Raw genomic sequence first — 27,402 nt, 5'->3', positions numbered from 1 at the left:
AGTACAGGCCAATTGATTGGTCGCGAAAACGCCCCATATATCGTCAAAGGATCATCCGATAACACTGTTGACTGCTTTGCATCGAATCCCAAGACTTTTTGTTACACAAAAGCAACGCATTGGTGGCCCCGCCCCACCCCTAGCGCACGTCCAAACAATTATCCCATGTCCTCCGCACCGACCTCACCTCCGCTTAACAACGCGTCAGTTGACATTATCACAACTTTTTCGACGCCTCTCGCCCATTCATGCGCGCCGCACATCTCCTGGATCGCGTCGGTTGCTAAGCTCTCGGTCAAGCAAGTACTTCCGCCCTGTTCCAGGCCATCATGCCACTGTTGGATCATCTACACTCCCAAATTAAACACCAAGGAACGCAGGGAGGAAACTTCGACCTCCCTGACTCGAGCTACTTGCTAGGCTTCGATGAGGAGAAGTTGAAAGCTTTACCTATCAAAAGCTACATCCGCCGCCTCTGGCTTCCCTTTGAGAGCGGTAAAGGGGACTTGCCAAAGTTGTACCTTGAACATCACGCTAAAGAGCTTGCAAGCCATGTATCCGCTACCGTCAAGGATATTGCCGATCAGCCTGATGGGGTGAACAATGAACTTGAACATCCAAACTTCACGTACGATGAGGATCGTACAAGACCTTATAAGTTCCTTGAGGAACAGGCGGAACACCTTCTCGTCACGCTTGACTATGGCAACATACTATGGGGTGACCGGAAATATTGCACAGTCCCCCTTTGCAATGCAAAGATCGAGGCCGGGTACGAAACGCCCCCTAAGTGGCCGCAAGATAGAGATCGGTATGTCATATCTCATCATAACTTGTGAACAGGCCACTTATGTTGCACAGGATCTTGCTGGCAGTCCGTCAGTGGCTAGCTGCTCAGCTGCAAGTTGCAAACCTCAAACCCCGTGAGAAACTCGTTCCTCAAGTAGTCAGTCCAGAAGATCCTCATCAGAGACGGGCAGAGTTAGCCGCTCTGAGTGCCAGTCTGGTACGCGAAAATTCCCCAGAGAGGAGCCTTGACGAGCCTGAACCCAATCCCTCCTGGCACTTTAAGATAGAAGCGACACCAAGTCCCCCTCTCACGCCACAAATAGACACGCGGCGCTCGTCCACACGTCTACGTGCCGGTTCATCATCAGCACATGCTGGTCCATTATCAGCACCATCATCAGCACATGGCGGTCCATCATCAGCACATGGCGGTCCATCATCAGCACATGCTGGTCCATCATCAGTATGCAGCACTAGAGCTGCTACACCAGCCGCCAGCTCCGCTCGCAGAAGCGCTGTCAGCATCTTTGCTGAGAGACGCAGTACAGGTGCTCGATCGTCTTCGAAGAGGAAATACAACGAGCATACCTACTCGCGCAGACAGGGCAAGAGACCACGTGTTCATGGAGGCGCCTCTGAAGCTGAAACCCTCACTCATGTGCAGGTAGAGCTAAGTGTTGACGCGGACAGCGTGCGAACACCAGACCCAGCTGATAGTACTACCACTGACCACGATGACACACATACGCCAACACTTCGTCGGAGCCAGCGAAGATCGACATTAGTAGACAATATCCGACAGGTCCAATTCAATCGACAAGAGATAAAAGCGGTCGACCATTCTATGACACCTGGCTCTCAGCCAGGATCAGTGCACACCCCTCGACGTCGAGAAGGCGAAGATATTAAGGTACCTCCCCACAGTACAAGAATACTCTGCTCTCTGATTCACGCGCTATGGGGCAATGCTAATCTCCCCTGCCCTCCACAGCAGGTATCCGGTCCCACGAAAATCCTCGTAGGCTCACAGTCGCCCATGGCATTGGCTAACACGCATCCAACAAAAGCAAGATCCACATCTGCACCAAGTACATCTTCTCTCTATGAAGAAATCGCAGACCTAAAAAGCGTCTCCAATGACAGTAGTGGGTTGGATCTGGTAGATGCCGATGTACCATGTCCTACAACATCCGACATGATCGTCGCTCAGGAACAGCCTGAGTCAGAAGCGAGCTCGCAGATGGGTAGCCCCACTCTCCCCACCGATCAAGAGAAGGGGATTCAGCCAGAAGTCGATATTGAAGACGCCTCGAGAGGTCTGGAACCCGAGGGCGAAAATGCGAAGATCGAGATTGAGCAGCCAATAGTTGTCGCAAGCAGGGCTGGAAGTGAAGCCATAGTCGACATACAGGAGCAAATCAGGGATGCCACTCCAGCAAGCACGACGTCTGAACAGGAGCCTGGTCACCACGAATACGTAGATTCCGGCATCAATCTTTATGATCCGCAGCATCAAGCCGTTTCCGAATCGCCAGACCAGTTCCACGGCGTCGCTAGCATATGTCAAGCAACTGTGGCAACGCAGGGATTTTTGGATGCATTGCAGGGCGATGAAGGTGGCAGCACGGTATCCTACCAACCAAAAAATCGACCTCCAGGCTCCAGACGTTCGTCATCTCGACTCCCTTTTTTAGACGGGACGGCTGAGCAAGTTCAGCCAAGAGGTGCCCACAGCTCACTTGGAACATCTTCTGACCCTGAAGACTTTGCATCGATACCCCTGCTTGGAATTCGTCCTTTGCCTCCAGGTGCTAGCGAGAAGATTCCGCGGTGCTCTGGGTGCCACCATTCGCTCGACAGAGTCAAGGACGTCCTGGGGGGCGGCAAAGAATTCGCACAGTGGAGAAAGAAGTGCGTCTATTGTCGTCAAGTTGATGGACCCCGTCCCCGACCGTGTAGGTGCCATTCATGTCAAGAATCACCACCGCTGGAAGACGAGAACAACGCAACCGTGGGAGATGCGCCACCACCGCTAGAAGACAAGAACAATGCAACCGTGGGAGATGCGCCACCACCGCTAGAAGCCAAGAACAATGCAACAGTGAGAGATGCGCCACCACAGCTGGAAGACGAGGACAACGCAATAGTGGGAGATGCGCCAATTGAGATAATTCACGCACCAGATGTTGAACAGCTTTCCACCCCAACCCTTGAACGTAGGTGTGCGCCGCGTTCTAGTCCGTCTCCCGTGGTCAATCGTGTGGTCGAATCTCAGCAGCTATCTGCCGAAAATCCAGTGATCAATGCTGCGGCAGAACCGTCCATGCAAAATGGACAAGCTGAAGAGTTGGGGACTGGTGTTGGAGATGCTATTGTAGTGTCAGATGACGCCTTAGACGGAGACTATGACTTGGACGCATGGTCAGAACAGCACTACGACGATGCTTATGACGCTGCACCACTGGATGTTGCTTATGACGCTGCACCACTAGACGCTGCTTATGACGCTGCACCGCTAGACGCTGCTTATGACGCTGCACCACGAGACGCTGCTTATGACGCCGCACTACTGGACGCGCCTTTCGAGATCCCAGTACCGTACACACCTCTTAATCTACCAGAGTCCGTGGAGTTCATAAGTCCCGAGAGCCATAGGGGTGGTATCGAGTCATCATCAGCCATGGGCATTGCAACGCTTGGAACGACAGAGAACACTTTCAATCCAACGCCATTCGGCCAGGTTCCACGCACCGGTATGCAAGGAAGTCAACCCCAGCCGGAGCCCTGGCGTTACAGCCTTCCGAGCACAGGCCTAATGGAGTCTTTGACACCGTATGCACCAAGGATCAAATCCCAGTTTCAGAGTATATTAAAAAGCAGACTGCGTGATGATCAACGCATGAGTACGCCCTCAGGTTCGTCCAAAGGTGCCCCCTATGCTTTGACTACATCTGTATCGCCCCAGCGGATTGTTTTGCTGAAAGAGATGGTGAAAAGCTACGAGCGCATTTTTGAGGGGGGTCTCACTGTGGAAGATGTTCTCAATGATATCATCCCACGAGTTGACGGCCTGTATTCTAATTCGATGAAGAGGACGCAGAACAGTTTTGCGGGAAAGTTGAGCATCGAACTTATCAAACAATCATCCGCATTGGATCGACTGTACAAACAAGGCTTCAGGCCTAGGGTTACAGGCACCCTTACCTACAGCGACAACAGCTTCACGTGTGCTACAAAGCTCGACCAGCTCCACTATTGGTTCGTCAACGCTGTGGGTTCGTGGGGCGATGCCGAAGTCATTCGGTTACTGGCCTATTGCTACGATCTGGTCATGGTGTTGACCAATGATCTTCCTCTCAAGCCGAGCGCTTCAGATGACGGCATTTTTCAGGACATGGTCGCCATATACGATGAAGAACGGACATGGCTTTGGAATGCGATTCCGAGGGAGCCGACTGCGTTGGCTCCTAGTCCTTCCGTGCCGGAGCCGTTCAACACGCGTCCGTCATCTGTCAATGCAGGTGCATCTCCCATTTCTATCCCGCCGCTTGAGAAAACACGTCGGGCAAGCACTGCTGTCGTAAATAGGACGCCACCAGTTCTGCTTGATGAAGGGACGGGACCGCCAACAGTTGACAAAGGTCTCGTGCCGGATTCAGTTGACCGAGGTTTCAAACAACCTCCATCTCTCAGTCAGCGGTTGGAGTCCGGCATTCTGTCTTTTCTCCGTGGATCAAAAGAAAACCGCGCCGGGCAATAAGAGCAACACCAGCCAGGCACGAGCGCTTGAACCGAGATCCGATGATGGGTGACTTTGTTCGGCAAGTACAGTGCAAGTCGCCTGAAGGGAGTGGTCGCCTCTACGCCGCCACAATCCCTACACACACGTCTCATCATCACTTTCCCATCACAGCGGTCTCGTCTAGCCAACAGCTGCTGCAACCTGGACTCGTAGCTTGAGTAACTGGAATCACGATTCGCCATCCAGACTTCTGGCCATCTGAAGCGCGCACAAAAAGAAGGGTCTCACATTTTACACATTATTTTGAGCGGTTTATCTATCTAATGGGATCTCTTACATCAATTTCACATATACGTAGACACGTGTATATAGTGAAAACCACATTCCTCCACCACCCCGTGCCATCACCAGGCTTTTGCACGTGTACCCTGTTTCGAAGCGCAACCTGCGCCAGATCACCTCACAGTCACACACACGCAGTCTCCCCCGCCAGCCCCGCGTCTCCTGCACCACAGACCCGCACAGACCTCCCAGCCACACGCCTCAACAGAATCCACGTCCTTTGTCCAACCCCTCTCACGCCACTATATCACATACTCTTCCGCGAATGGCAAGATCGCCAGTGGAGCAGCACTGCGGGCCCGTCGTCACGAACTGCATGCGCGACTAAATGGAGACAGCCGTGCAGGTGTGGAACGAGATATGTGGGGTCGGGCTCTCATGCTCTCATTTTGTAGGATAGACGGTGGACTGAGGATGTAAGCCATGTATTTCACAGGTTGGAAGCGGCGGTGTACGGCGCGGAGCTTGTCTCTCACGTTTCTGAAAAAATGGCGGGTAAGTAGCTATTATAATGATGAACTAAAATTCTGTCAAGTAATGTATAAATTGTAGGTAAAAAGGCATTATATGGAGTTTTTAGTGTGTTTCCTACTTTACTATCGTGCTTGTGTCGTGCGGACTTCCGTGATCGATGGCGGCTCGGCCCGACTGCGCTACTGTTGAAAATCGGTTCGGATAGTCAATTTTAGGTCTGTTAGCGGACCAATCAGATAATGGCTATGGAGATATCACCGGTAGTTCGTATCTGATAGGCTCGCTCGCTGAACCAAAGTTGACCAAATCAAACAATGTTCGCTTGAGAATGAGATGACACCACGTTGACGATGCACAGCAGGTATTTGGAAGTAGGTGTTGTGCTATCTAGTACTTCTTGTTTTTTCCGAGAGGGGAACAGAGATGGCTCCTTTCACAGTGTTCGCACTTCCTTGCAATGCATATACTACGACGTCCAAAGCCAGACATCAGAAAAATGTGATGCATCAGCTGAGACGACATGCAGCGTAGATGCTCAAAACATGTTCGGGCGTGGCCTGCGAGAGCCATAGATCCATCGTGATCCATGGCCTATGGTCTCTACACACCCATGCTCTTACCGACACGAACGACCTTCGGAGCCTTTGCAGGCTTCGCGCCGTTCTGCTTCTGCCGCATCCGCTCTTCAATCTTCTCCACCTTGATCTTTAGACCCTCGTTCTGCTGCAGAAGAGCTTCAAGCTCAGCCGGGTTTTCGATCGTCTTACGCAGACGAAGATTGGCGAGATTGTTCGCAAGACAGTCGTAGATAGGGTCATTATCGGGGTACGCGGCGGCGACTACCTTGCGCAAGAATCCGTCGACAGCGTTGTTAGAGCGAATACGATCGCAGAAAATCTTGGTAAAGTGGCCGACATACATGCTATGGAGACCAAGGACACGTGCAGCACGACAAATCTGGAGATTCTTGTCATCGAATTTCTCGTCGGAGTGGAGAGTAATGGAGTACACACGACCTTGGAACGTCATCTCCTTCATCCAGGTCAAGTGTGCTGTCGCAGCAGTAACGTCCATCGAACCATCCGGAAGACTGAAGGAGGTGGCATCCGGGTTGTCCGAGAGGTGCCTGAATGCCTTCGATGAGCATTGCATAAGGATATACTTCGGCACTGTAGCCAGATAGGTCTCGCCCATCTTGACCACAACCTTGGGTCCATTTGCAAAAAGGGAGCGCTCTGCAAGACTCTTTGTTCGAATATCGGCTGAGGGATTCATCTTAGGCGCTGGTCCGTCCTCAGCAGCGTTGGCCGACACAGCTTTGACTGTTGTCTTTGATGCAGGTGTCTTGGTGACTGGTTTCTTCGCGAACTTCGTCAGGTCGACAGGCATCCTGAGCTTGGGTGCAGGAGGTGGTGGTGCAACCTGCTTGACAGTGGCTGGAGTGGAAAAGATCGGGAATCCGGAGAGGTTCACCGTAGGGCCTTTCGCCTTCAAGGGAGTGGTCTTAGTAGAAGGGATACCTGAAGTACCGTTGAGATCAACCTCCTTGATCTTCTGCTGCACCATATGCTCAGACGACAGAACCTCTTTGTCCTTATTCTCGGTTTTATATGATTTATCGTCCGTCGGACCAATCTGAAGAATCTCAGAGGCTTCGTTCGAAGAAGCCTGAGTGGAGTTGTCACCCACACTGAACTCGGCGATTGTTGCGCAATGCTCATCGACCTCGGTCTCGAGGGCAGAGATGCGGCGGTCCTTCTCATCCACGTCTGCAACCAATTTCTGCACATGGAGAAACTGCTTGTGGTTCTCCTTTTTCAACTCCTCAATCTGAGCAGCAGAAGCATCTACGACACCCTGAAGCTCGGTAAGGCGAAGCTGTTGTTCCTCGAGGGTGGCCCCAAGCTCGATGATGCGGATATACTTCTCTTGTAGCGAAGTCTCAAGATCTGTTAACAAAGCGTTCTTGGCGGCGATGGTCTTTTCTAGTTCTCCAATGCGTGTGGATGAGGTGAACGATGCAAGGAATTCCTCTTCATCATCACTGTCGGCCCAATTGGCTTTCTTGACGCCGTTCGAGCTGCCTACACTTGTTAGTCGAAAGTCAATGATCAGGAGGGAGATATCCTACTTTTCAGAACTGCAGTGCTCCTCTTTGGTGCGTCGCGTTGCGCGATTCTCGGTTGCCTAGGAGGCGATTTCACGCCATTGGACTTCGCAGCCCAAAAAGAGGCAGAGTCGCTCATGGTGAACTGCAGATGCCTATAGGCCTGAGTCCAGAGGTGTTAAGTGAGTGAAAGGGCGGTGGGTGAGGGGAGGGAGTACGCTGAGCTCGAGAAAAGTCTGCTGGTTGTTTCAGGAAGGTACAGTCGTGGTTCAAAGCTCAAGGCAGGTGCAGAGAATTGAGTTAAGAGATTGAAAATCGCGCACACTTTTGTTATAAGAGAAGGGTCTGCCAAGCACCTACGCTTATACTGGTACAGCCGAACAATGTAGGTGAAAGTATGGTTCGAGGGCGACACAGGCAAACGGCGCGACCCTGCTCTTTCACTTCAATGAGAGAGGGACCCTGACGAAGAACAGCGCAGAATCAGTTCGAAATTGATCGATCACTCCGATAACCTTGTGATTCAGCCTAACGGTGGGTCTTGCCACACAACAAACGGCGTGCGGGAGACACAAGGAACCCGAAGTTTGCGAAAAAGACACCGCCTCTCGTGACCTGTGCAACGTACCTGACCAATCGTTTCAAAACAATAGAAACATGATCTCCTCTCCTGGGAGTTTGAGATAAGTGACTATCGGTACTCGCAAGAATTCGTAGCCACCTTCAACCATATATAGGATAGAGGACGTTGCGAAAGGCCTCTAGCTAGCCGTATTCGTCCGGGGAACGTCCTGCAGAGTGACAAGGTAGGAACTGACCAATTGCAAAATCACTCTCCTATTGCTACTATGATATATGTCTATGTTACACAGTCTTCTCCATGGTTGTAGAGGTCCACACAAATAGCTGACGATCACAAATGGCACAGCATGTGAGCCGAGCCTTTCTCTATCATATAATTGGTTTACAACCTACTTCACGATATTTTACAAGGCGCGGGAGCGTGGTGTGGAGGGAGCTTCACTTGTGCGCCTGCCTGAAGTAATCGAATTGTCAGATCATGGTGAACACAAAGCACAGGCAAGTCGCCACCTTCATTCGACGATTTCTGTATCGCGCAGTTGGCATCGCACTATAGGATACTGGTACTAAAGCCCGGGTATGCGGTCAAATTTCTCATAAGGCATGTTGAAATTTTAATGACCTCAAGCATCACATCGCAAGCTGAGAAGTGGCTTTGAAAACTCGTCTTCACTCTCACCTTCAGCGGACCCTTAGCGTGGGTTCTGCCGAGCCCGTGACCTTGATCAGATAACAAACAACAAATTGCAGACTCTCAATCTCTTCTCACGCTACACCGACTCGCACCAAACAGCGCAATGGATCTCACATCCATGGATCCTCGCACGGCCACAGTTGCTATACAGCTGCAACTAGAAGACATTGCACAGCTACTCTACAACCTTCACAACTCGGATGAATTGGTAGCAAAGAGCGAACGTGCTAGCCTCGAAATGATACAGCGCGACCTCGCCAAGCAGCTCACGTTATTGGAAGGTCGAATCTTGGTCATCAACATTCTGAGGGTTGAGCACCTTAGCCGCGTCACTTTGAAGAAGTTGTTAGATGAAGAAGAGCAAGCATCTACTGACCACCAGCTTGCAATGAGGCTAGCTGGGATGTCCACCAGCAGTGAAAAAGTTGGATCCGAGGCAGATTCCGAGACTCGATCTAGCGAAGTGGATGGCAACGATCAAGACACTCAGTGGGAGATGGCAAAGCAGCTCTATACCTCTGCTTTCGATAAAGACGACGTGCATCCTGCACTTGAAGGAGGACCCGTCCGGCCCATTGTATCCGATGGTGCACTTACTCACGGCATTTGCAGCATTGACACCGAGCAAACGAACAACAAGGTCCTCGATTCAGAGGAACTTACCAAGTGCAATGCTTGTATGGAGATGGTCCCCAAAAAGAACACACTTCACCTCCACTGTACGCATACCTACTGCCGCACTTGTCTTTTAGACTTGTTCACCAGCTCCATCTCAACCCCAACTCTGTTCCCACCGAGATGTTGCAAGCAGACAATCCCGCTCGAGACTTGCCGCGTCATGTTACCTAAGGAGCTTGTCAAGGATTTCGATCTCAAAGTCGATGAGCTAGCCACCCCCAACCCTACCTATTGCGCCAACGCCGACTGCTCCAAGTTCATTCGGCCTAAAGACATTACAGGCGACATCGCCACCTGCGTATTCTGTAAGGGCAAAACCTGCGCACAGTGCAAGAACAAGGGCCACGACGGACTTTGTCCTAGCGATCCTCATGTGCAGCTTCTGATGGACGCTGCAAAGCGCAGCAAGTGGCAGCAGTGCACGAAGTGTAGTAACATGGTCGAGCTAGCCCAGGGCTGCTTCCATATGACGTGAGTGCTCCCGCGAATCATGAAGCCAATGCTAAAATTGATAGGTGTCGATGCACGCACCAGTTCTGCTACCTCTGCGGTGTGAAGTGGAAGCGTTGCTCCTGTCCTCAGTGGGATGAAGGCTATCTGACTCACGAACCACCGCTCGGTCTTCCCGGCCCTGCTGCAGCAGCGGGGCACGATCTGCACGAACATCACTGGCGACGACGAAATGGTGGTGTCTGTGGGGGATGCGGTGCAACTTATCTCCCTTGGGTCCTGCGTTGCACCGGCTGCAACATGCTGAGGTGCTTGCAGTGTGTCGACAACGACATCTGAGACACCGCAGAGACTATTGAAGATCATATGCGCTCAACCACGTTTCGTAGATCTTTTCTGCAGTCTGTCTGTCAGACGCACTATTTTGGGAGATTTGTGAATGGAGATGACCGTAGCGGGATCCGTTACAACTGATATTGGGACTGAAGCTTTGCTGCGAAGTACGTGCTTGTAGGATACAATCAGGAAATAGAATCACCCTATCAAAACAGAATACAAAATCAGATTCGACAAAGCATCACTACTCCGGACCCTAGTACCCAGAAATAATTCCCTCCAATTCGTCCTCAAACAGCCAACTTAACCCGCCTTCACGGTTTGACTCTGGAGGCCAGTACCCTTGCGACAGAAGCATCTCACATCGCTTCTCTCCCTTGACCTTCCCGCTCTCCGAACATGCAATCTCCACTTGTCTGTGCTCCATCCATGGCGGTGAGTAGACAGGTCCATCCCACGGCGGGGTCCAATCACCCACGCGAAACGTCACGTTTTGAAGCCGGCCCCCAACGTTCTTCTGCTTCAGAAAGCTGTGCATCTCCTCAGCGCTGTTCTCGCTGAGTAGAGGTTTCTGGAACTGGTCTTCGCCAGTGCAGTATGTGCTGCCGTGCTTCGCTGTCCATTCGTGTCCTGCTCGGCTGTAAAGATCGGGCTTTCGTCGTTGGCAATCCGATTGGAGGTTAGAGTAGATCTCGAGCGTGCGGAGGTGGGGCAGCGAGGCTATTGTTTCGAGGGAGTCGAGTGGCCACGATCCGTTGCGCGGGAGGTTAATGGAGAGATGTCTGAGATTCGGTGCCGTTTTTGGAAGGATGGATATATTGAACTTGTTCCGCATCATCGGACAGCCCATCTCATCACATCTGAACTCCAGGCCCTGTAGTTCTTCCCCCTGACGCTCGAGGACGGTGGCAAGGTCGCTGTGCCTGTGTGGACCGATCCAGGTCAGGTGTTCAAGCGTGGTGTTTGGCAGCGCTTCAATAAACGACACGTTCGTGGAGTGGAGCTTACGCAGCGAGTGCAGAAGCGATGGCAGTTTCTCGACTGCCTCATCGGCGCGTCTACATCCGTCGATGGAGAGTTCTTCGATCGCAGACCAGTTCATCGCACCAAGCCAGAGATCCAGATTCGACTTCGGTGGTGCCAGTGGTGGATATCCATAGATCTGCGCTCGTGCCCATGGCTTCCAATATCCTCGCCTGAGCCAATCGAACAGGCCAAAGACGAATTTCTCACCGTTGTTCTGCCCATGAAGCGGCATTTGCCATGGTGGGCGAGTATCCTCCGCACTGCTGAAGTCGTAGCCATCGAGCTTCAAGACTTTCAGAGTTGGGTATGTATCTCCCCCATTGTAATTGAATGGGAAGTTCCAGCGGTCAGGCCAGCTGCTGCAACCGAGTAATGTGACTTTCAGATCGAGTGACGTGATGTTCGGACAGTTGGAAAGCGCCTTATGCACTGAGGCCATGGAGCCAAAGTCCGATCTACCATTCGGAACTGTGACCTTGATATCGGTCGGACATGAACTGTTCAGTGTCCAGCGTGCGCTGACCGGGTATTCCAGGATAACTGCTAGAAGGGAAATAATTGTCAGTAGGCGCATGCTTTGATATGAGCAGGTAGGCAGGTATGCCAGCCAGTGAACTAATGCGCTATGAGTTCTTATAGAGCATAAGACCAGTCGACTTGTAGGTAGCCTTGGTGAAGGTGTGTTGTCCTCTTCGCTGATTCAAATTTTGTGGTTGCCTGAAGCCCGCACCGCTTCAGGCATCCTGCGAGACCTCGATGATGTCACTGATCGCGAGCAACGTGGTAAACATATTTCAACTCTATGGGCCTCTTCGAACTCTCACACGAGAGGTAATGCCTCAAACTGCACTTGACTGTCCTGATGCTCGGTTGACAAACCGGAGGACAAGCCCCTTTCAGGAACGGCAGATAAGCGTCTTTCAAGCTGACTATCTTCAACATGAACTTGTAGCTACAATAATACCAAAAGCTAAAACTTAGTGAAGCGTTCCCTGCATCGTAGTTAAAACAGCACTCTATCAAGTTTTTTCATATTCCCCCTACTTTGCTGTCGTTCATGCTGCAACGTGAGAGGCGTCGGTCGTGACGCCGATGCCCCACCTCCCCCCACTGCCGACCTGTTCCGGCGCCCGTCGACGATCCGCCTCAAGCTTTCTCCCAACGACTATCAATACGTGCAAGTGACCTTCCGCATTCACCAGTAGTTGTTATAACATCATGGGTACTTCATTCGTGGATCTTCTACCCGGCACACTTGCATCCTCGAATTTCCTGACTAGGAGAGAGCGTCGCATCCATGACAGGCGATCAGCAACAGCGTTACACTGGCAGATGCTTGATACGATACCCCTCTCAAAGCTTCTTATAACAAGCCCCGATGATCTTGTGCTTAAGATGCCAACACTCTGATATTCTTCCTATACGCATGCCGATTTTCTGCATGTTCGAGAGGCACAATGGTCCACCTTACCCGACTCCTCCACGCTCTGGCACTGTCTGCGATATCGACACCAGGTGCCGGTCATGAGGTCTCAGGTCGACAGCTTCCCTTAGCAGATAGCTCTGGCGATGTAGGCCCGGGCGCCACCGCGCCAGTACGTCCGTTCAGACTGGATCAGGTGCGGCTCGGCGAGGGACTGTTTCAAGAGAAACGAGACCGAGTGAAGGACTTCATTCGATCGTACGACGAGCGGCGCTTTCTGGTACTTTTTAACAACGTGGCTGGCCGGCCAAACATGAGCGATGTCAGCCCGCCTGGAGGCTGGGAAGACGGCGGGCTGCTCAGTGGGCACTGGACAGGTCATTATATGTCGGCTTTGTCACAAGCTTATGTCGACCAGGGCGAGGCCATCTTCAAAAGTAAGCTCGACTGGATGGTGTCGGAGCTGGCTGCTTGCCAGGAGGCATATACTGCGAAGAAGGAACCTACACACCCTGGCTATCTCGGTGCTCTCCCTGAAGACACGGTACTGCGTCTCGGCCCCCCTCGATTTGCGGTCTATGGAGGTAACCTTAGCACCAACACATGGGCCGGCTGGTACACCCAGCATAAGATCATGCGCGGTCTGCTGGATGCGTACTACAACACCGACAACAAGCAAGCGCTTGAAGTGGTAGAGAAGATGGCCGACTGGTCGTATCTTGCGCTGACGATTGGCGACAAGAACCAGCCTGGATACAAAGGGAATCTGACCCGCAGTGACCTCAACTACATGTGGGACACATACATCGCTGGCGAGTTTGGAGGCGCCAACGAGATTTTTCCAGAGATCTACGCTTTGACCGGCGACGAGAAACATCTGGCGACAGCCAAAGCATTCGACAACCGTGAGTCCTTGTTCGGCGCGGCAGTTGCAGACCAGGACATTCTCGTGGTGACGCCACAGAACAAGCCGGGCCGGCGCCGCGCTGAGCGTCTTCATGCCAACACACATGTGCCTCAGTTCATTGGGTACTTGAGGATCTTCGAGCATGGCGGTGCAGAGGAGTACTTCACTGCAGCCAAAAACTTCTTTGGCTGGGTGGTACCGCACCGCCAGTTTGCCAGTGGCGGCACCGGTGGCAATGTCCCTGGCTTCAGTGAAAACCCAGAGCTGTTCCAAAACCGCGATAACATTGCCAATGCCATCGCCGGTAACGGGGCAGAGACTTGCACCACATACAACACCCTCAAGCTGGCGAGAAACCTGTTCCTGCACGACCAGAATGCTACGTACATGGACCACTATGAACGCGGCCTGTTTAATATGATTCCCGGGTCGCGCGCCGACACCGACGACACCTCCGATCCCCAGATGACCTACTTCCAGCCCTTGTCTCCCGGCACGCCACGAGAATACGGCAACACGGGCACCTGCTGCGGCGGCACCGGAATGGAGAGCCACACCAAGTACCAAGAGACCGTCTACCTGCGCTCCGCAGACGCCTTCACGCTCTGGGTCAACCTGTACATCCCCTCGACGCTGAACTGGACCGAAGCGGGCTTCTCCATCAAACAAGAAACCGCCTTCCCGCGCGAAGGCGCCTCGAAACTCACAGTCACCGGCGAGGGCCCCCTGACCATCAACCTGCGCGTCCCCGGCTGGACCCGCAAAGGCTTCAACGTATCCATCAACGGCGTCCCTTACTCAACTGAGGCCCCGAAACCCAGCACCTACCTCTCGCTAACCCGCACCTGGGCCCCCGGCGACGTAATCGCCGTCCACATGCCGCTCAGCATCCGCACCGAGCGCGCCCTAGACCGCCCCTCCACCCAAGCCTTGCTCTGGGGCCCCGTGCTGCTGCAGACCGTCGGCACGCCGCCCGGCCCCTACTGGCCGCTGACGCTGTACCCCCACCTCAAGCTCGACGGCGACTACGCGCGCGCACTCACCCGCTCCGGCACCTCGGCTGCGGGCGACCCGCTGTTCACCGCGCCCGTGGCGTCCAATGCTACAACCAACGCTACAACCGCTGCCGCCGTCGCCCTCCGGCCCTACTACATCAGCGACACCATCCCCGTATCCTCCTACTTCACCCGCTTCGAGCCCTCCATCGTCTTCGGCGCCATCGACACAGGGATCCCGAACCGCCGCCGCAACGACGGGCTGCCGGCGTACGACGTCCCCGTGGCGGGCGTGCCGGCGCCCGGGAGCGACGGGCCGTCGTTTCTGGATGTGCTGTGGGACGCGGCGCCGTTTGGGTCGCATGCGGAGTTTGTGGGGGAGGTGGAGGCGGTGGTGGGGGCGTTTGTTGCGGCGGGGGTGTTGACGCGGGAGGAGGGGGGGGTTGTTGTGCGGCGGGCGGGGGAGGCGGAGGGGGAGTTGGCTGTGTAGGGGGGGGAGGCTGGGGTCTGCTGCTCTGGCGGGAGTGTGCGAGCGTGGCTGGGTTCGTGGTTCTGACTGGATGAGATGGCTCTCTCGTTGCAGAGTGAACGGCGGACTAAGGGTTTCAAGTGAGGATTCCACCATGCAACAGTAAAGTAGGAAGCACGTGAGAAAACTCTACAGAATACTTCGTTACCTACAATGCAAGTAATGCCTGACTAGATAGCAGCTTTAGATACCACAATACCTACAAGCTCCCACTGTCAAAGTTGTTAGGATCGTCCTACAACTCCACCCTCAACCCACCCCCCAACACCGCCGCATACCACACCATCGCCCCCAACCCCACCAAATTCACCACACTACTAACACTATGCAGCACACTAAACCTTGTATTCAGCTTCTGCATGGCCACACTATGCGGCCCCTTATCATACGCAGCCTTCCCGTCTCTCGTCTCCTGGTGCTTGCGCTCGACCATGACGCGCGTGGTCTGCGGGCCGAGGTAGACGAGGTTGGCAAGGGCGGTTGCGAACATGGTGGCGATGAGGTACGAGGACAAGTTATCTGTGGGTGTCGGGAGGACATGGGCAGAGGAGAGCACGGGCAGCAGCCGCGAGGGCCCGGATGGGTAGGTCAGCAGCAGGGCCACGGGCGCGGCGGTTTGCAGGGTGAAGTACACGGGGAAGGTGTGTTTCTGCAGCGTGGAGAATTGCGGGCGCGGGAGGACGCGGTAGGCGACTACGCCCGAGATGAAGGATTGGAAGAGCGTGCTGCCGAGGAGGGTGCCGTAGCTGTTTGGGTGTTAGTTGGGGGTTTGGACATATATCTGGGCGTGGGAGATGTATTGGGGTATAGAGGACAGGGGCTGAGGAATCGGGGCGAACGGGTGCTTCAAGAGACGCACCTGAGGAGGTGGTAAGTAGCCGGGTTCGTGAACGAGTAGGACGCCATGGCGGCTGTCGTGGTGCGAGTACGGGCTGCAGATGTCGAGGACAGACGTGAGAACACAGACTCTGGACAGACAGGAGAGGAAGCAAAGACACCGTCCCCCGGCGCGCAACTATCACTCCACCCACCTCGGCAGCACCCAACATGATGAGCTCACCACCTCCGGGCGCTCCCGCCGCACCATGCCGCTCCGCGCCTAGCGCCCACCCCGCCCATGCCCGCGGCCTCGCCCCGACCCTCCGCGCCCTGCAAATTCCACGCGCAATGCTGCTCCCGACGCTCATCGACCTGCGGCGCCCCGCGGGCCGCACGCTCGATCCAGAAGACATCTTCGGCTCGTCGCTCGGCGGCGTGTTCACCGACGACCTGCAGAACCAGCACGGCGACGACCCGGACACGGTGATTGTGTACTCGAATGCGCGGCACGGGGCGCTGGAGTTTCGCACCGCGGATATTCATGGCGAGGAGGAGCGGCGCAAGATGGCGCACTACCTGTGGAATGCGGGGGTGCTGATGGCGGAGCTGGTGGGCGGGCGGGCGGACGAGGGGGGCGCGTGGAGGGAGGGCGAGTGGTGGGTTGGGCGCGAGGAGGAGCGGGCGTGGGCGGTGCGCGGGCAGCGCGTGATTGAGCTGGGTGCAGGTGCGTTGGGCTGAGCTGCGCGCAAAGAGAAGGCTGATGGCGTGGATGCAGGCGTAGGACTGGGCGGCGTGATGAGCGCGCTCGCGGGTGCGGACGAGGTTCGACGAGCTTGTTTAATGCGTTGATTGCGTGCTAACTGCTGGCAGGTGGCTATCACCGACTACCCCGCGCCGCCAATCCTCGAGGCTATCGCGGCCAACGTCAAGAAGAACGTGCAGGGCCCGCTCCAGGCGCGCGTCGCGGTCCACGGCCACCTGTGGGGCGACACAGCGTCCGAGTTTGCGGCGGCACACGCGCACAAGTACACGCGCGTGCTGGCCGCAGATTGTCTGTGGATGCTGGGAGAGCACGAGAACCTGGCCAAGTCGATGCGCCACTTCCTCGCCGACACACCCGACGCGCGCGTGCTGTGCATTGCTGGCTTCCACACAGGCCGTGCCAAGCTGGTGCCGTTCTTCGAAGAGGTTGCTCCGCAGCAGGGGCTCGAAGTCGAAGACATCTTCGAGATGGACGCCGATGGCGCGCGGCGGCCCTGGGCAACAGAGCGAGACGGAGGGCGCGAGGACATTGGCGAGCGGAAGAAGTGGCTGGTGGTAGCCAGGCTGCGTGCCGTGTAGCGAGAACCAGAACTCAGGCCTTGCGCCTGAAGCAGAGCGTGCACACACTCGACCCCGTCTTGCCCCCGAACGTGAAGCTCGGATACTTGGCCTTGCTCTCATACACCAGCTCGCCGCCCTCGACATCAAACCACCCCCTAACCTCCTCCTCTGTCCAATTGCAGCTCGTGATCAGGAACCGTCCCCCCTTCTTAATCAGCCCCTCCACCTTCTCCCGATACCCCTCGCAAATCCGCCGCCCCTGTGCGTCCGTCTCCTGCGCCAGACAGATCGCATCAAATGTGCCCTTGTCCAGCACCACATCGAACCCCGCACCGACCCACGCCCCGGGCTCCTGGCCCAGCAAATCCCACTCATAGAAGCCAATGTCCGCGTACTCCTCGCCCTTGCTCCCGCGTATCTCCTCCGCGAGCCGCACGCTCTGCGGCGCGTAATCAACACCCACCATCGCGCCCTCCCACTCGTCCTCGCGCAGCGCAAACAAGAGGTGTCCGTTGCCCGTGCCGAGGTCGAGGAACCGCGTCGCTTCGCCGCCGTCTTGGTCGCGCTCCTTGCGCAGCTGCCCCTCGTCCGATAGGTTCTCGAGGAACGCGAGCATGCGCTCCTCGGCGCCGGCGTCGCTGAACCACACGGTGCCCTCGTCGTCCGGGTTGGCGGAGAAGTTCGCGCGCTCGGTCGTGTACGCGGCGTCCCAGTAGGAGCGCGTGCCCAGCTCGGACGTGTTGAGGTGCTCGGGGGCGGCCATGTTGGAGTATTGTATCTCGGTGCGCGGGGTGTCGGCGCGCAAGGGAAAGTTTTGGCGTGGGTTGGCGGGGCGAAGGGATCCCTGCGCTGCTACGCGAGCGAGGGGGCTAGATCGGGTGTGACGTAGTTGAGGGACTGGCTTGACTGCTACTACTACTACCCCAATCTCCTCTCCAATCTCCTCTCCAACTCCAACACTCCTCAGTACGACAATTGCATACCCCACCCGCGCACAATGGCAGACCCCGCACTCCCACCACTCGCCACGCTCCCGCCGCTCCTCTTCGCCGCCGCCGTGAGCACGTACGGCCTGTACCTGTGCCGCGCCAACATCACGCGCCTGCAGACCTACGAGTCCGCGTCTAAGAAAGCCGCCGAATGGAGCGAGACAGCCGCCCAGCGCCTGCGGAAAACGCGCAGCACGCAGGCTAGCGGGACGCTTGCGGTACGTGCCTCGTCCCTGTTTGCTTTGACGCGTGTTGTTATACCCACCACCCACAGACATCTCTTTCTCTCTCGCTCTCTCTCTCTCGCTCTCTCTCTCTCTCTCTCGCTCTCTCTCTCTACCTCCCTCCCTCCCTCCCTCTTATATCATAGTATAACGATACTAACACTCACAGCTAACCCTCTCCTTCCTCCCCTCAACAACCCTCCCCTTCCTCCCCTCCTACCAAACCCCCAGCTTTCTAGGCATCACCGGCCTGGCCCTCGGCACCGCCCTGTACGTCGCCCGCGCCCACATGTCCGGCTTCTGGAACGAGCGCACCCAGACCAAGATCCCGCTGGTTCACGATTTCAACGACGCGGTGAGGGGCAGCGAGGCCGTGGTCGGCGTGCTGGAGGTGCTGGCGTTTAGTTGGGGGGTTGCGGGGTGTGTGTGGGCGCTTGGGTGGGGCGGGGTGGGTTTGGGGGTTTGGGGGGTTGTGGTGGTGGGGAGGGGGGCGTGGGTTGTTGGGCAGGCGGGGGGAGGGGCGTGAGGGGTGGGAAGAAGGTGTGGAGGGGTGGTGGAGGGGTCGTTGGATTCGTAATCTGGTACCGAAAGAGTCGTTGAACTGATGCCGCGCTATGCCATGCCACACGATGCCGCGCTATGCCATGCTACGCGATGCAATGCCATGCCATACAATCCACCACAACATCACCCCCTGATCATCCCAACGCGCATATGCCCCCTCCCCCCACTGTTCGCCCGGAAGTAATACGGCACATACACAATCTCCCTCTCCTCACCCAGCCCCGGCCCCTCGCCCCTTGTCCCCCCTCCCCCCTCCCAGCCCCCCACATCCCGCGTCCACGCCCTCGTGCGCAGCGCCACATACCGCTCCCCAGACGGCTCCCACGTGCGCTGATCCTCGTCCACCGGCGCCCCGGGCCTGACGACCACGTCGCGGAAATGATTCGTCTCCCACGCGTTGTGCGCGTCCTCGGCGCAGTACACGAGGGGTCCGCGCGCGAGGAACACGGTGTTGGGGGACGCGTAGGGGTGCGGGTAGAGCCAGCGGGGCGCGAAGGCGGCGATGTCGAGGGTGAAGGACGGGTGTGCTGCTGTGTAGGCGGGGGTTAGGGTGAGGTAGCCGTTTGCGAGAGCGCGGGCCTTGGCGGCGGGGGGCAGGGGCGGCGTGAGCGTGAAGGATGAGCCTGCCCAGGCGGGGATGCGCAGGCGGAGTGTGGTGGGGACGGAGGACGGGTTGAGCAGCGCGAACGAGACGGAGCCTTCCCAGGGCCAGTTGGAGGACTGGGTGAGCTCGAGGGCGCCGGCGGGCGTGTCGAAGGCGACTTTGGCGCTGGTGTAGAGGTGCACGTTTATGTATGCGGCGCCGGGGGAGGCAGGGTCCTCGCCGAAGTGCCACAGGTAGCCGCCCAGGCTGCCAAACAGGCGGCTGAAGTTGGGCGGGCAGCAGGCGCAGTGGAACCAAGACTCGCGGCTGCTCTTGTGGGCGCCGGAGCTGCCGAGCTGGTTCGCGTAGGTGAAGGACTTGCCGTCGAGGCTCATGGCGGTCATGATGTTGTTGTGCAGGCAGAGGTCCATGATGTCGCCGTAGCGGCCGTCGAGCTCGATGTCCAGCAAGCGCTCTGCGAGGAACATGATGGCGATGGATGCGCAGGTTTCGTTGTAGCAGCCGCCTTCGTCAGTGGACTGAGGGAGGAAGTAGTCGATGCCGAATCTACAGTCAGTCAGTCAGTCAGTCAGTCCGTCAGTCAGTCGGCTTAAGAGACTGTGATGACCACGCACCCTTCCCACTGATCCATCGCGCCCACACCACCCGTCACAGACATCTTCTTGTCCACCATGTTATTCCACAGCCGATGGAGCGCAGCAAGCCACTCATCCGACTTGGCCACCGCATTCCCGCCCTTCTTCTCAACGCACAGCAGATCTGCCACCGCAGTGAGGAGATACAGCGCCCGCACCGAGTGCCCTTCAATAGTCTGCTGCTCCAGGATCGGCGCATGGGACTGATTGTACCAGTGTTCCCCCGCCTTCATATACACGTTCGGTCGCATCCACGGGCTCTCGCCCCGCTGCTCCGCCTCCCAGACATAGAACAGCTTCCCCTCCTGGCCGACGGGGTTCCCACGCTCTTCGATGAAGTACCGTGCGAGATTATACGCCTCATCAAGTCCCGTCTCGGTGTACAGACGGAGCAGCGCCATCTCGATCTCTGGGTGTCCGGGGTAGCCGTGCAGTTTCCCCTCTTCAGGGCCGAAGGTGTTGTTAATCAGCTGGACGTACTTGACAAGCGGCTCCAGAAGCAGGTCGTTCTTGTAGTAATTGCGATGTGCTAGCGCGGCCTCGATTAGATGCCCACAGTTGTACAACTCGTGCATGTCTCTGATGTTAGACCACCTGCCCTTGGGGTCGACGACCGTGTAGTGCAGATTCAGATAGCCATCTTCTTGTTGGGCGGACCGGATGGTCTTGACGAGGTACTGTACCGCAGCATCAATCTCCTCGTCGTAATGGCTTTCCAGAAAGTAGCATGCGCCTTCCATCCACTTGGCCAGATCACTGTCCCAGAAAAGGTGCTTTGGCACAGGCCATTCCGTGCGGTCATCGTAGATAGGGTGCCATTTCAACTCGAAGCAGCTGTAACGCCCTGTAGTCTTGAACTGATCAAGTTGGGTCTTGAGTGTTGTACTTGCGACTGTGTTGCGCCTGGCTGCGAGCATCGACTCTCCAGTGAATGTTGTGTTGCGGAATGCAACCTGTGGGTGCGCCATGACGTGTGGATGTCTACGAGAATCAATCAACAAGGTGTCTCAAGATAACGCCACAATACTATACATTCTCCGCCAGTATTCCCGTCACGCGCCAAGAAGACCATAGTGAAGCTCCACCCACCGGAGGTATCCACCGGAGCGACCTCCGATGATTCCCGCTTCGGCCCACTCACTAGCCCGCCGGCGCACTGCATTCTGATCCACCGACGGCAATTGAGTAAGGCTCGACTCGGTCTTCGACTGGGATTAATGATACAGTGGCTTTAAAATGTGCAGCGGCGGCTTTGCGGCAGGATCCTTCTCCGCACTTTGTAGCCAGTCGGGAATCGTTCACCCCGACGAGTAGTCTCGGCTTCTGCCGCGCTACGTGTTTGCTCTTGTGATGTAAACTAGGCATGTTGAGTTGGAGTGCCCACTGATGCATGCAAAGCCAACTCCAAGGTAAACATCGCCGGAATCTACCCACCATGGGCTTATTGGAGAAGTTCCTGCCCAAGAACGACCGCTATGCTGCTCTGCTGCTCTACGGTATGGTCCTCGCGACCTGCTTCAACGGCTACGACGCAGGTAAGTGGCTCGATTGTGGCGACGCCATGGATGCTGATGAGCAGGCATCATGACGGTCATTCTCGCAGATGATCAGTTCATCGAATACTACCATGTAGATGCCGGCCGCACAGGTACTATCGCTGTCGTGCCCTGGGCGACGACAGGGCTAGCACAGTTGTTCGTGGGCGGAACACTTGCCAGTCTCATTGGGCGGCTTTGGGCGCTGCGCATTGCCATCGTGGTCATGGGCGCTGGAGTGGTCGTTCAGAGTGTGCCAAACACGTATGGTGTCCTGATCTTCGGCCGTCTGCTTACAGGTCTCGGCTTTGGTTGTGTGTATATTGCGACGACACTGTATGTGGCCGAAACAGCGCCCCGGATGCTTCGCGGCAGTTTTGTCGGGACTGTCACTCAGTTTGGTTACCAACTGGGGACGCTGATCGCTTTCTGGACTGGTTATGGGATGAGCCACGTCAAGCAGCCGTTCAACATTGCCTGGCGGGTGTCGAACCTTATCCAGCTTCCTATCGGCGTCGCCTTCATCGCCATCAGCTTTTGGTACCCTGAAAGTCCAAGGGTGGGTCAGCAGTGCTGTGTAGCGACGTGTGCACGCTGATCGTCTGTAGTGGCTCCTTGAGAAGCATCCCGATGACCCAAATCGAGTACTCAAAGTGCTCTGCAGATTGAGACAGGGAGATGAGAACTCGGAGCACGTACTAGCCGAGTATCACGAGCTTGTCGCTGCTCAGCAAGCTCGTGCTCGGTCGGGTACCGGATACAAGGGCATTTTCAGGTCGAAAGGCATGCGTAAACGACTGCTGTATGGTCTCTATGCCACTTCGCTGCAGCAAGCTGGTGGGATTGCGGCCCTGACCATGTATGCAGCACTCATCTACCGGAGTCTGGGGTGTACGTGGATCGTGTGGTCTGGACTTGACATAGATGCTGACCTGTCGCAGGGGACCAGGGCAGTCAAGCTTTGTCCATCAATGGAATTCAGGCAGCGCTCCAGCTGGCGATCGTCTTTGTGAATACATTCACCGTGGACAGGTACGGCCGAAGGGCACTGCTCTTGACCGGGTTTGCCATACAGGCCGCCGCCTTGCTCGTCTTGTCATCCCTCACCACGGCGTTCCCGGAGAATAATAACAAGGCAGCCGCTGTCGCTGAGGTCGCGATGCTGTTCGTTGTGGGCCTTACATACTGCTGGTCGAACGGGCCAATCCCACCAGCTATCGCGTCGGAGGTAACAACTTGCTCCGTTAATAGTCACTCAAGAGCTGACAGCCAGTCAGATCTTCCCAACAGAAGTTCGCGACAAAGCATTTGGATTCTCGCTTCTTGGCCAGACTGTGTGCCTCCTCGCCCTGACACAACCCTGGCCACGCTTCAATTCGCAGGTGGGGGGAAAGAGCTACTGGCTGCTTTGCGGTCTAAATACAATGCTTTTGGTGAGTCAAGCAGTGCAGTATTGCTGGTACATGCCATTACTGATGTGTGCTCTTCAGCTCTCGGTATACTTCATTCTGCCCGAAACCAAGGGCGTGTCACTCGAGCGCATGGATACGATATTTGGGGGGGGTCGATGCCGTCGAGGCAGGCGAGGAGAAACGTGATCAGAAGAAACGCGATCAGGAGAAGGCAGAGGCCCTGAAATCGTCTACGACAGAGCATCGCGAGCTCGCTGGCGAGTTGGGGCCGTGAGCGTCGGCACCCATGTCAGAATCGCTCGATGTGACGAGGCAGTCATGTATTGTTGTGGAGCATAAACGGTACATGCTAGTGTTATGGAGCAGGTTCTCAAACTTCGAACAGAGCGAAGTTCCTGCCTAAGAACCTTGGCTCCCGAGGTGGTTTGTCATGGCCAATCGTAGCAAGGGCCGCAGCACGCACCTTCTTGCTGTTGCTCAACACCATAACCAAACGTCGCCATACTTGAGCACATTCTTAACTGAGGTGGTTTCGGATTCATCAGCGCGAGTTGTATCCTCCCGTGTTGTGCTCTTGCTGTAGGCGTTTCTACCAGCGATCGCCACGGAATTAAGCTTCCTCGTACCTCAGAGATGCCTTGAAGCTATCATCCTTGCTACGACTCAGTCCTCCAACATCCGCTCGTTTCTTAGTACCCATGTAATCGGCTAAGCTCTTGGGCGTCTAGCCGCGTTATCCCCGGCAAGTCCAGCTGATCTTGCAGTCTTAGTTCACGACACACCCGGTGTTCTCACCGAGATGCCACCCGGAAGGTTGATGTGGGTTTAGATGTGCGACGATGGAAGGGCCGAGTTCAGTCGCAGGGCCGATGCGATGCGCGCGTTGCGATTGCTCCTTCAGGTGAGCATGTCATGAAGCGACGAAACCGTGATCGCTGACAACTCCTGCCGACGTCTGGAGCATCTGAGAAGACATGAGCGCATTCATGACGGCACAAAACGATTTGTGTGTACGCAATGCTTGAAAGTATTTACCCGAAGGTAGATAAGCCAGCAACAAGCGGGATTCAATTGACTGGCCAACAGCGACATCTTGCACCGTCACGAAGCCACACATGCCGCCGCAACGCAAGCTCGCAGTGCACGCGCTGTAAGTACGCGTGCTTGTACAGAGTGTGCCCGGTCTAAAGAGCGATGCACCAAGAGCAGCCCTTGTCAACGGTGCTCGGCCAAAGGCCTTGACTGTGTCTACCCTCATGCACGAGTCGGTCGAGATCAAAACACAGAAATTCGTTCTCGTATCTCTCTTGAGTCTCCTAACTGTACTCCGATTGATCTCAGCGGTATTACAAGGACTAATTCAACTCTGCAATCTCAGACGCAAGCCTTTGCAGGACCTGAGCCTACAAATACACACAGTGTCTACACTTCTTATCAGCAGATGCTCCCGTTCGAGGTTGCCGAATATCCTCAATCCCAGATGCTACAAACGGCCACAGAATTCCCTATCAACTGGTTGCCCCCGGATCCTGCGCTTGCCATTGACTACGACAACATTGTTGGTGTGGGTATAGGCACAGATGACGTCTTTACTTTTCCGAGTCCACCTGATGACAGTAGCAATCAGAACAACGTGCATCAGGAGTCTGTTCAATTGCTTTCGTCACAGCTTCAACTCAATACTGTACAACGCGACGCCAACCTGATTTTCGCCGACGAATTTAGGACGATATGGAGCACTTTCTCTCCTGATACGGCAGGTGGCTATATGTCGTCCGAATCCCCGCATACTATCTCGCCCAGTGATGCACCAGGCGGTCTGTATGCCACCAGTATCAATGGCGCTAGGATGCCGTGTACGATCAGGGCTCGCCGAACGCAACGTCTGATGCCTGGCGCGAAACCTATTCGTCGTCTGCACCAACTTCATCATGACAGCCTCTACGAGAATGGTGGTGGGATGGCTTTTCCGGATATAAGCCATATCACAGTCGATGACACAGTCGATCCTGCCAGTGGTAGCATTTTTGTTGCTCCTACTCTCTCAGGCTCGATCTACGAAGATGTGTTACAGAACTTCAACATCCTCTGTCTCGACAATAGTTCTAGCTTTCCTTCATACACCAGCTCAAGGTTTCCGGACATACGCTCGTTGAACATGTGTATTCGGTTGTACTTCGAGAATTTCGACACAATCGTCCCTATACTGCACAATCAAGTCACTCAGATAAGCGACCACTGGGCTTTGGCGCTCGCTGTGTCCGCAATAGGGTGCCAATACGCCGAAGCTGATGAATATGTGCAGATGGCAGAGCCGATGCACGAGTTCCTTCGAAGGGCGACCGCAGTCACGATTAATGCTGAGAGCATGGCGACTGGGAGAAGCAGGCACCATATCGCCTTTATCCAGGCCATGACGCTGAGTCAGTTCGGGATGTTGTATTCTGGCTCACCAAAGTTGCTTAATCTTGCAAGAGCAAATCACAGTGCTATGACTCAACTGGCACGAGCTTTAATATGCCCAAGAGCAGTGAACGATCCCGCCTCGACAGCTACAGACGGTGCCGATCGAGGCTCTCCAGACAGAGCCTGGAGGGACATGCTGCTTGACGAGTGCAAGCGCAGAATTGGCTATGCGATTTGGGTATGTATATTTATCTCGCCTTGGAGCGGCGGCTCACCTTGACTAGCTCCTCGACTGCATGGGAGTGTATCACTTTGGACAACAGATACTCATGTCACCAGACATGATGTCTGTGGCACTGCCCAACGACAGGCTTTGGCGATCAAAGAGTGCTTCTGAGTTGCTCGTACCCCGTTCGCTGCGAGGTAAGTAACTTCAAAAGCGGGCTTTGAGACAACTGCTGAGTTGTGTCTAGAAACTCCCTCGTTGTCGTCGGCGATCGCATCACTGTTCCGCGAAAAGCGAGTAATGACAGAGCTGGGTCAGTTTGGCCGTGTGATACTGCTTCACGGCGTCTATCGAGAGATATTTCTGCTCAAGGACTGCCTAGCCAGGCCACTCGGTAGCCTCCAGCAACCGACTACAGCAGGAGATGACGAGACCCCCACGAGCCCATCTATCCCTGACAGCAATGGAAGATGCCTGCTCAACAGCTGGCGCAACGCGGCTCTCGACTGCATCGACGTCCTCCACTGGGCCGCCAACGGCACAATCGCCCTGCAAGCCGGCGCCGAGCACCCCACCGTCCTGCACCTCCACCTATCCCGCACCATCCTCCTCGCCCCGATCGACCGCTTCCAGACACTCGCCAGCTCCGTCGCATCCCTCACCCAGCGCGCCCCCTCACTCCCCAGCCGCCGCCAAACCGCCGCCGCAGCCGAACACGACATCCTCGAATGGGCGCAGCGCGACCAGTGCAAAGCGCGCCTCGCCGTCCTCCACGCCGGCTGTCTCTTCTGGCACATCCGCCGCTACAGCACACGCGCCTTCTACGAGCCCCACGCCGTCTTCCTCGCCACCCTGACCCTGTGGGCATACAGCTCGTACGCGGCGCGCAGTCCCCACCGCGCCAGAGACGAGCGGGTCCCAGCAGCCCGCTCCCGAAGCCGTCCCTTTAACGACACCGACGATGCAGACGAGGCAGATGATCCCCCCTCGTTCATCCACCTCGACCGCCCCAACGACGACGAAATGGTGCAGATCTTCGTGCGCTCCGGCACCGCGGCGGCGATGCGCGCCAACGTCGCGGGTGTCGGGGATATCTACTCCACCAAGGGGCCGGCGCGGATTCTCAGGGAGGGCATGAAGATACTGGGTGCGGTGTCGGTGGCGTGGGGGAGGACGGAGCGGTATATGGCGGTGTTGGAGGGGCTTGAGAAGGCTGTTGTGGGGTGTGGGGGGTAGGAGGGGGTAGGAGGGGGTAGGAGGGGATAGCGAGGGGGGATAGAGAGAAGGAGGGGGGATAGAGAGAAGGAGGGGGGATAGAGAGAAGCAAGCAATGCCCGCACAAGTCCTATTGGAGTCTGCCTCGTCCGCCCTGCTACGCGACGCGCTGTGGAGCGCCCCGTACCCAGGCCCCCGTGTACGCTATACGCTACACGACCACACCATAGCCACTCTACCAACGCCAACACCAACGCCAACAAAACAGTATCCACTTCCCGGCCCCCCTATATCACTAGCCCAGCGCCGTCCGCCTCAGGCGTCGGAGACCTGGTGTCTCGTGTAGGACGCAGGTCCTTGATACCCACAGACTTAC

At 55.9% G+C, this 27,402-nt stretch overlaps 13 protein-coding genes across 13 annotated transcripts; 8 read left to right on the top strand and 5 right to left on the bottom strand.

Moving 5' to 3' along the window:
- The first annotated feature begins 172 nt into the window (after positions 1-172).
- Positions 173-1,545, top strand: C7974DRAFT_177092 (uncharacterized protein). Its single transcript, XM_046136278.1, has 3 exons — positions 173-811; positions 862-1,006; positions 1,113-1,545. Exons 1-3 carry the CDS (start codon positions 330-332, stop codon positions 1,455-1,457), a joined length of 972 nt encoding a protein of 323 aa, XP_045998481.1. The 5' UTR covers positions 173-329; the 3' UTR covers positions 1,458-1,545.
- C7974DRAFT_177093 (uncharacterized protein) lies at positions 1,546-4,702 on the top strand. Its single transcript, XM_046136279.1, has 2 exons — positions 1,546-1,699; positions 1,781-4,702. The coding sequence occupies exons 1-2, from the start codon at positions 1,634-1,636 to the stop codon at positions 4,547-4,549; spliced, it is 2,835 nt and encodes a 944-aa protein (XP_045998480.1). The 5' UTR covers positions 1,546-1,633; the 3' UTR covers positions 4,550-4,702.
- Positions 4,703-5,729: 1,027 nt separating this feature from the next.
- C7974DRAFT_453215 (uncharacterized protein) lies at positions 5,730-7,593 on the bottom strand (the record flags this gene model as incomplete). Its single annotated transcript, XM_046145858.1, has 2 exons — positions 5,730-7,431; positions 7,479-7,593. 2 exons carry the CDS (start codon positions 7,591-7,593, stop codon positions 5,948-5,950), a joined length of 1,599 nt encoding a protein of 532 aa, XP_045998479.1. The 3' UTR covers positions 5,730-5,947.
- Positions 7,594-9,415: 1,822 nt separating this feature from the next.
- C7974DRAFT_309160 (uncharacterized protein) lies at positions 9,416-10,197 on the top strand (the record flags this gene model as incomplete). Its single annotated transcript, XM_046138212.1, has 2 exons — positions 9,416-9,879; positions 9,924-10,197. The coding sequence occupies 2 exons, from the start codon at positions 9,416-9,418 to the stop codon at positions 10,195-10,197; spliced, it is 738 nt and encodes a 245-aa protein (XP_045998478.1).
- Positions 10,198-10,337: 140 nt separating this feature from the next.
- Positions 10,338-12,250, bottom strand: C7974DRAFT_393323 (uncharacterized protein). Its single transcript, XM_046141760.1, has one exon. The coding sequence runs from the start codon at positions 11,792-11,794 to the stop codon at positions 10,451-10,453; it is 1,344 nt and encodes a 447-aa protein (XP_045998477.1). The 5' UTR covers positions 11,795-12,250; the 3' UTR covers positions 10,338-10,450.
- Positions 12,251-12,439: 189 nt separating this feature from the next.
- C7974DRAFT_453212 (uncharacterized protein) lies at positions 12,440-15,035 on the top strand (the record flags this gene model as incomplete). The annotated part of the gene is made up of 1 exon (XM_046145857.1): positions 12,440-15,035. The coding sequence occupies exon 1, from the start codon at positions 12,678-12,680 to the stop codon at positions 15,033-15,035; it is 2,358 nt and encodes a 785-aa protein (XP_045998476.1). The 5' UTR covers positions 12,440-12,677.
- Positions 15,036-15,037: 2 nt separating this feature from the next.
- C7974DRAFT_177043 (uncharacterized protein) lies at positions 15,038-16,085 on the bottom strand. Its single transcript, XM_046136277.1, has 2 exons — positions 15,934-16,085; positions 15,038-15,820 (listed from the first exon to the last, which is right to left on the bottom strand). Exons 1-2 carry the CDS (start codon positions 15,978-15,980, stop codon positions 15,310-15,312), a joined length of 558 nt encoding a protein of 185 aa, XP_045998475.1. The 5' UTR covers positions 15,981-16,085; the 3' UTR covers positions 15,038-15,309.
- Positions 16,086-16,241: 156 nt separating this feature from the next.
- On the top strand, positions 16,242-17,241 carry C7974DRAFT_453210 (putative methyltransferase-domain-containing protein; the record flags this gene model as incomplete). Its single annotated transcript, XM_046145856.1, has 4 exons — positions 16,242-16,502; positions 16,548-16,617; positions 16,669-16,715; positions 16,764-17,241. 4 exons carry the CDS (start codon positions 16,242-16,244, stop codon positions 17,232-17,234), a joined length of 849 nt encoding a protein of 282 aa, XP_045998474.1. The 3' UTR covers positions 17,235-17,241.
- C7974DRAFT_177027 (methyltransferase domain-containing protein) lies at positions 17,241-18,031 on the bottom strand. Its single transcript, XM_046136276.1, has one exon. It carries the CDS (start codon positions 17,977-17,979, stop codon positions 17,248-17,250), a length of 732 nt encoding a protein of 243 aa, XP_045998473.1. The 5' UTR covers positions 17,980-18,031; the 3' UTR covers positions 17,241-17,247.
- Positions 18,032-18,144: 113 nt separating this feature from the next.
- Positions 18,145-18,955, top strand: C7974DRAFT_358302 (uncharacterized protein; the record flags this gene model as incomplete). The annotated part of the gene is made up of 2 exons (XM_046139632.1): positions 18,145-18,423; positions 18,599-18,955. Exons 1-2 carry the CDS (start codon positions 18,214-18,216, stop codon positions 18,953-18,955), a joined length of 567 nt encoding a protein of 188 aa, XP_045998472.1. The 5' UTR covers positions 18,145-18,213.
- Positions 18,956-19,771: 816 nt separating this feature from the next.
- C7974DRAFT_176977 (uncharacterized protein) lies at positions 19,772-21,508 on the bottom strand. Its single transcript, XM_046136275.1, has one exon. It carries the CDS (start codon positions 21,198-21,200, stop codon positions 20,187-20,189), a length of 1,014 nt encoding a protein of 337 aa, XP_045998471.1. The 5' UTR covers positions 21,201-21,508; the 3' UTR covers positions 19,772-20,186.
- A 159-nt stretch (positions 21,509-21,667) lies between these two features.
- Positions 21,668-23,577, top strand: C7974DRAFT_463125 (MFS sugar transporter-like protein; the record flags this gene model as incomplete). Its single annotated transcript, XM_046146223.1, has 6 exons — positions 21,668-21,767; positions 21,812-22,326; positions 22,376-22,658; positions 22,709-22,995; positions 23,045-23,200; positions 23,258-23,577. 6 exons carry the CDS (start codon positions 21,668-21,670, stop codon positions 23,363-23,365), a joined length of 1,449 nt encoding a protein of 482 aa, XP_045998470.1. The 3' UTR covers positions 23,366-23,577.
- A 1-nt stretch (position 23,578) lies between these two features.
- Positions 23,579-27,047, top strand: C7974DRAFT_471779 (uncharacterized protein; the record flags this gene model as incomplete). The annotated part of the gene is made up of 5 exons (XM_046146517.1): positions 23,579-24,080; positions 24,131-24,220; positions 24,266-25,823; positions 25,870-26,008; positions 26,059-27,047. Exons 1-5 carry the CDS (start codon positions 24,019-24,021, stop codon positions 27,045-27,047), a joined length of 2,838 nt encoding a protein of 945 aa, XP_045998469.1. The 5' UTR covers positions 23,579-24,018.
- Between the last annotated feature and the right edge of the window lie 355 nt (positions 27,048-27,402).

This window comes from Boeremia exigua (assembly GCF_020726555.1).
Source record: "Boeremia exigua strain MPI-SDFR-AT-0100 chromosome Unknown C7974scaffold_5, whole genome shotgun sequence".
Lineage (NCBI taxonomy): Eukaryota > Fungi > Ascomycota > Dothideomycetes > Pleosporales > Didymellaceae > Boeremia > Boeremia exigua.
The sequence above is the reverse complement of the archived record's forward strand: the minus strand, read 5'-3'. Positions and strand labels throughout refer to the sequence as shown.

What these genes read in the sequence shown, in the direction of transcription:
- C7974DRAFT_177092 (XM_046136278.1), top strand. Translation starts at nt 330, where the DNA reads ATGCCACTGTTGGATCATCTACACTCCCAAATTAAACACCAAGGAACG. An exon ending in TGGCCGCAAGATAGAGATCG is followed by an intron (nt 812 to 861) that starts GTATGTCATATC and finishes TATGTTGCACAG; the next exon opens with GATCTTGCTGGCAGTCCGTC. An exon ending in CCGCTCTGAGTGCCAGTCTG is followed by an intron (nt 1,007 to 1,112) that starts GTACGCGAAAAT and finishes CGCCACAAATAG; the next exon opens with ACACGCGGCGCTCGTCCACA.
- C7974DRAFT_177093 (XM_046136279.1), top strand. Translation starts at nt 1,634, where the DNA reads ATGACACCTGGCTCTCAGCCAGGATCAGTGCACACCCCTCGACGTCGA. An exon ending in GAGAAGGCGAAGATATTAAG is followed by an intron (nt 1,700 to 1,780) that starts GTACCTCCCCAC and finishes TGCCCTCCACAG; the next exon opens with CAGGTATCCGGTCCCACGAA.
- C7974DRAFT_393323 (XM_046141760.1), bottom strand. Translation starts at nt 11,794, where the DNA reads ATGCGCCTACTGACAATTATTTCCCTTCTAGCAGTTATCCTGGAATAC.
- C7974DRAFT_177043 (XM_046136277.1), bottom strand. Translation starts at nt 15,980, where the DNA reads ATGGCGTCCTACTCGTTCACGAACCCGGCTACTTACCACCTCCTCAG. An exon ending in GCTACTTACCACCTCCTCAG is followed by an intron (nt 15,821 to 15,933) that starts GTGCGTCTCTTG and finishes ACACCCAAACAG; the next exon opens with CTACGGCACCCTCCTCGGCA.
- C7974DRAFT_177027 (XM_046136276.1), bottom strand. Translation starts at nt 17,979, where the DNA reads ATGGCCGCCCCCGAGCACCTCAACACGTCCGAGCTGGGCACGCGCTCC.
- C7974DRAFT_176977 (XM_046136275.1), bottom strand. Translation starts at nt 21,200, where the DNA reads ATGGCGCACCCACAGGTTGCATTCCGCAACACAACATTCACTGGAGAG.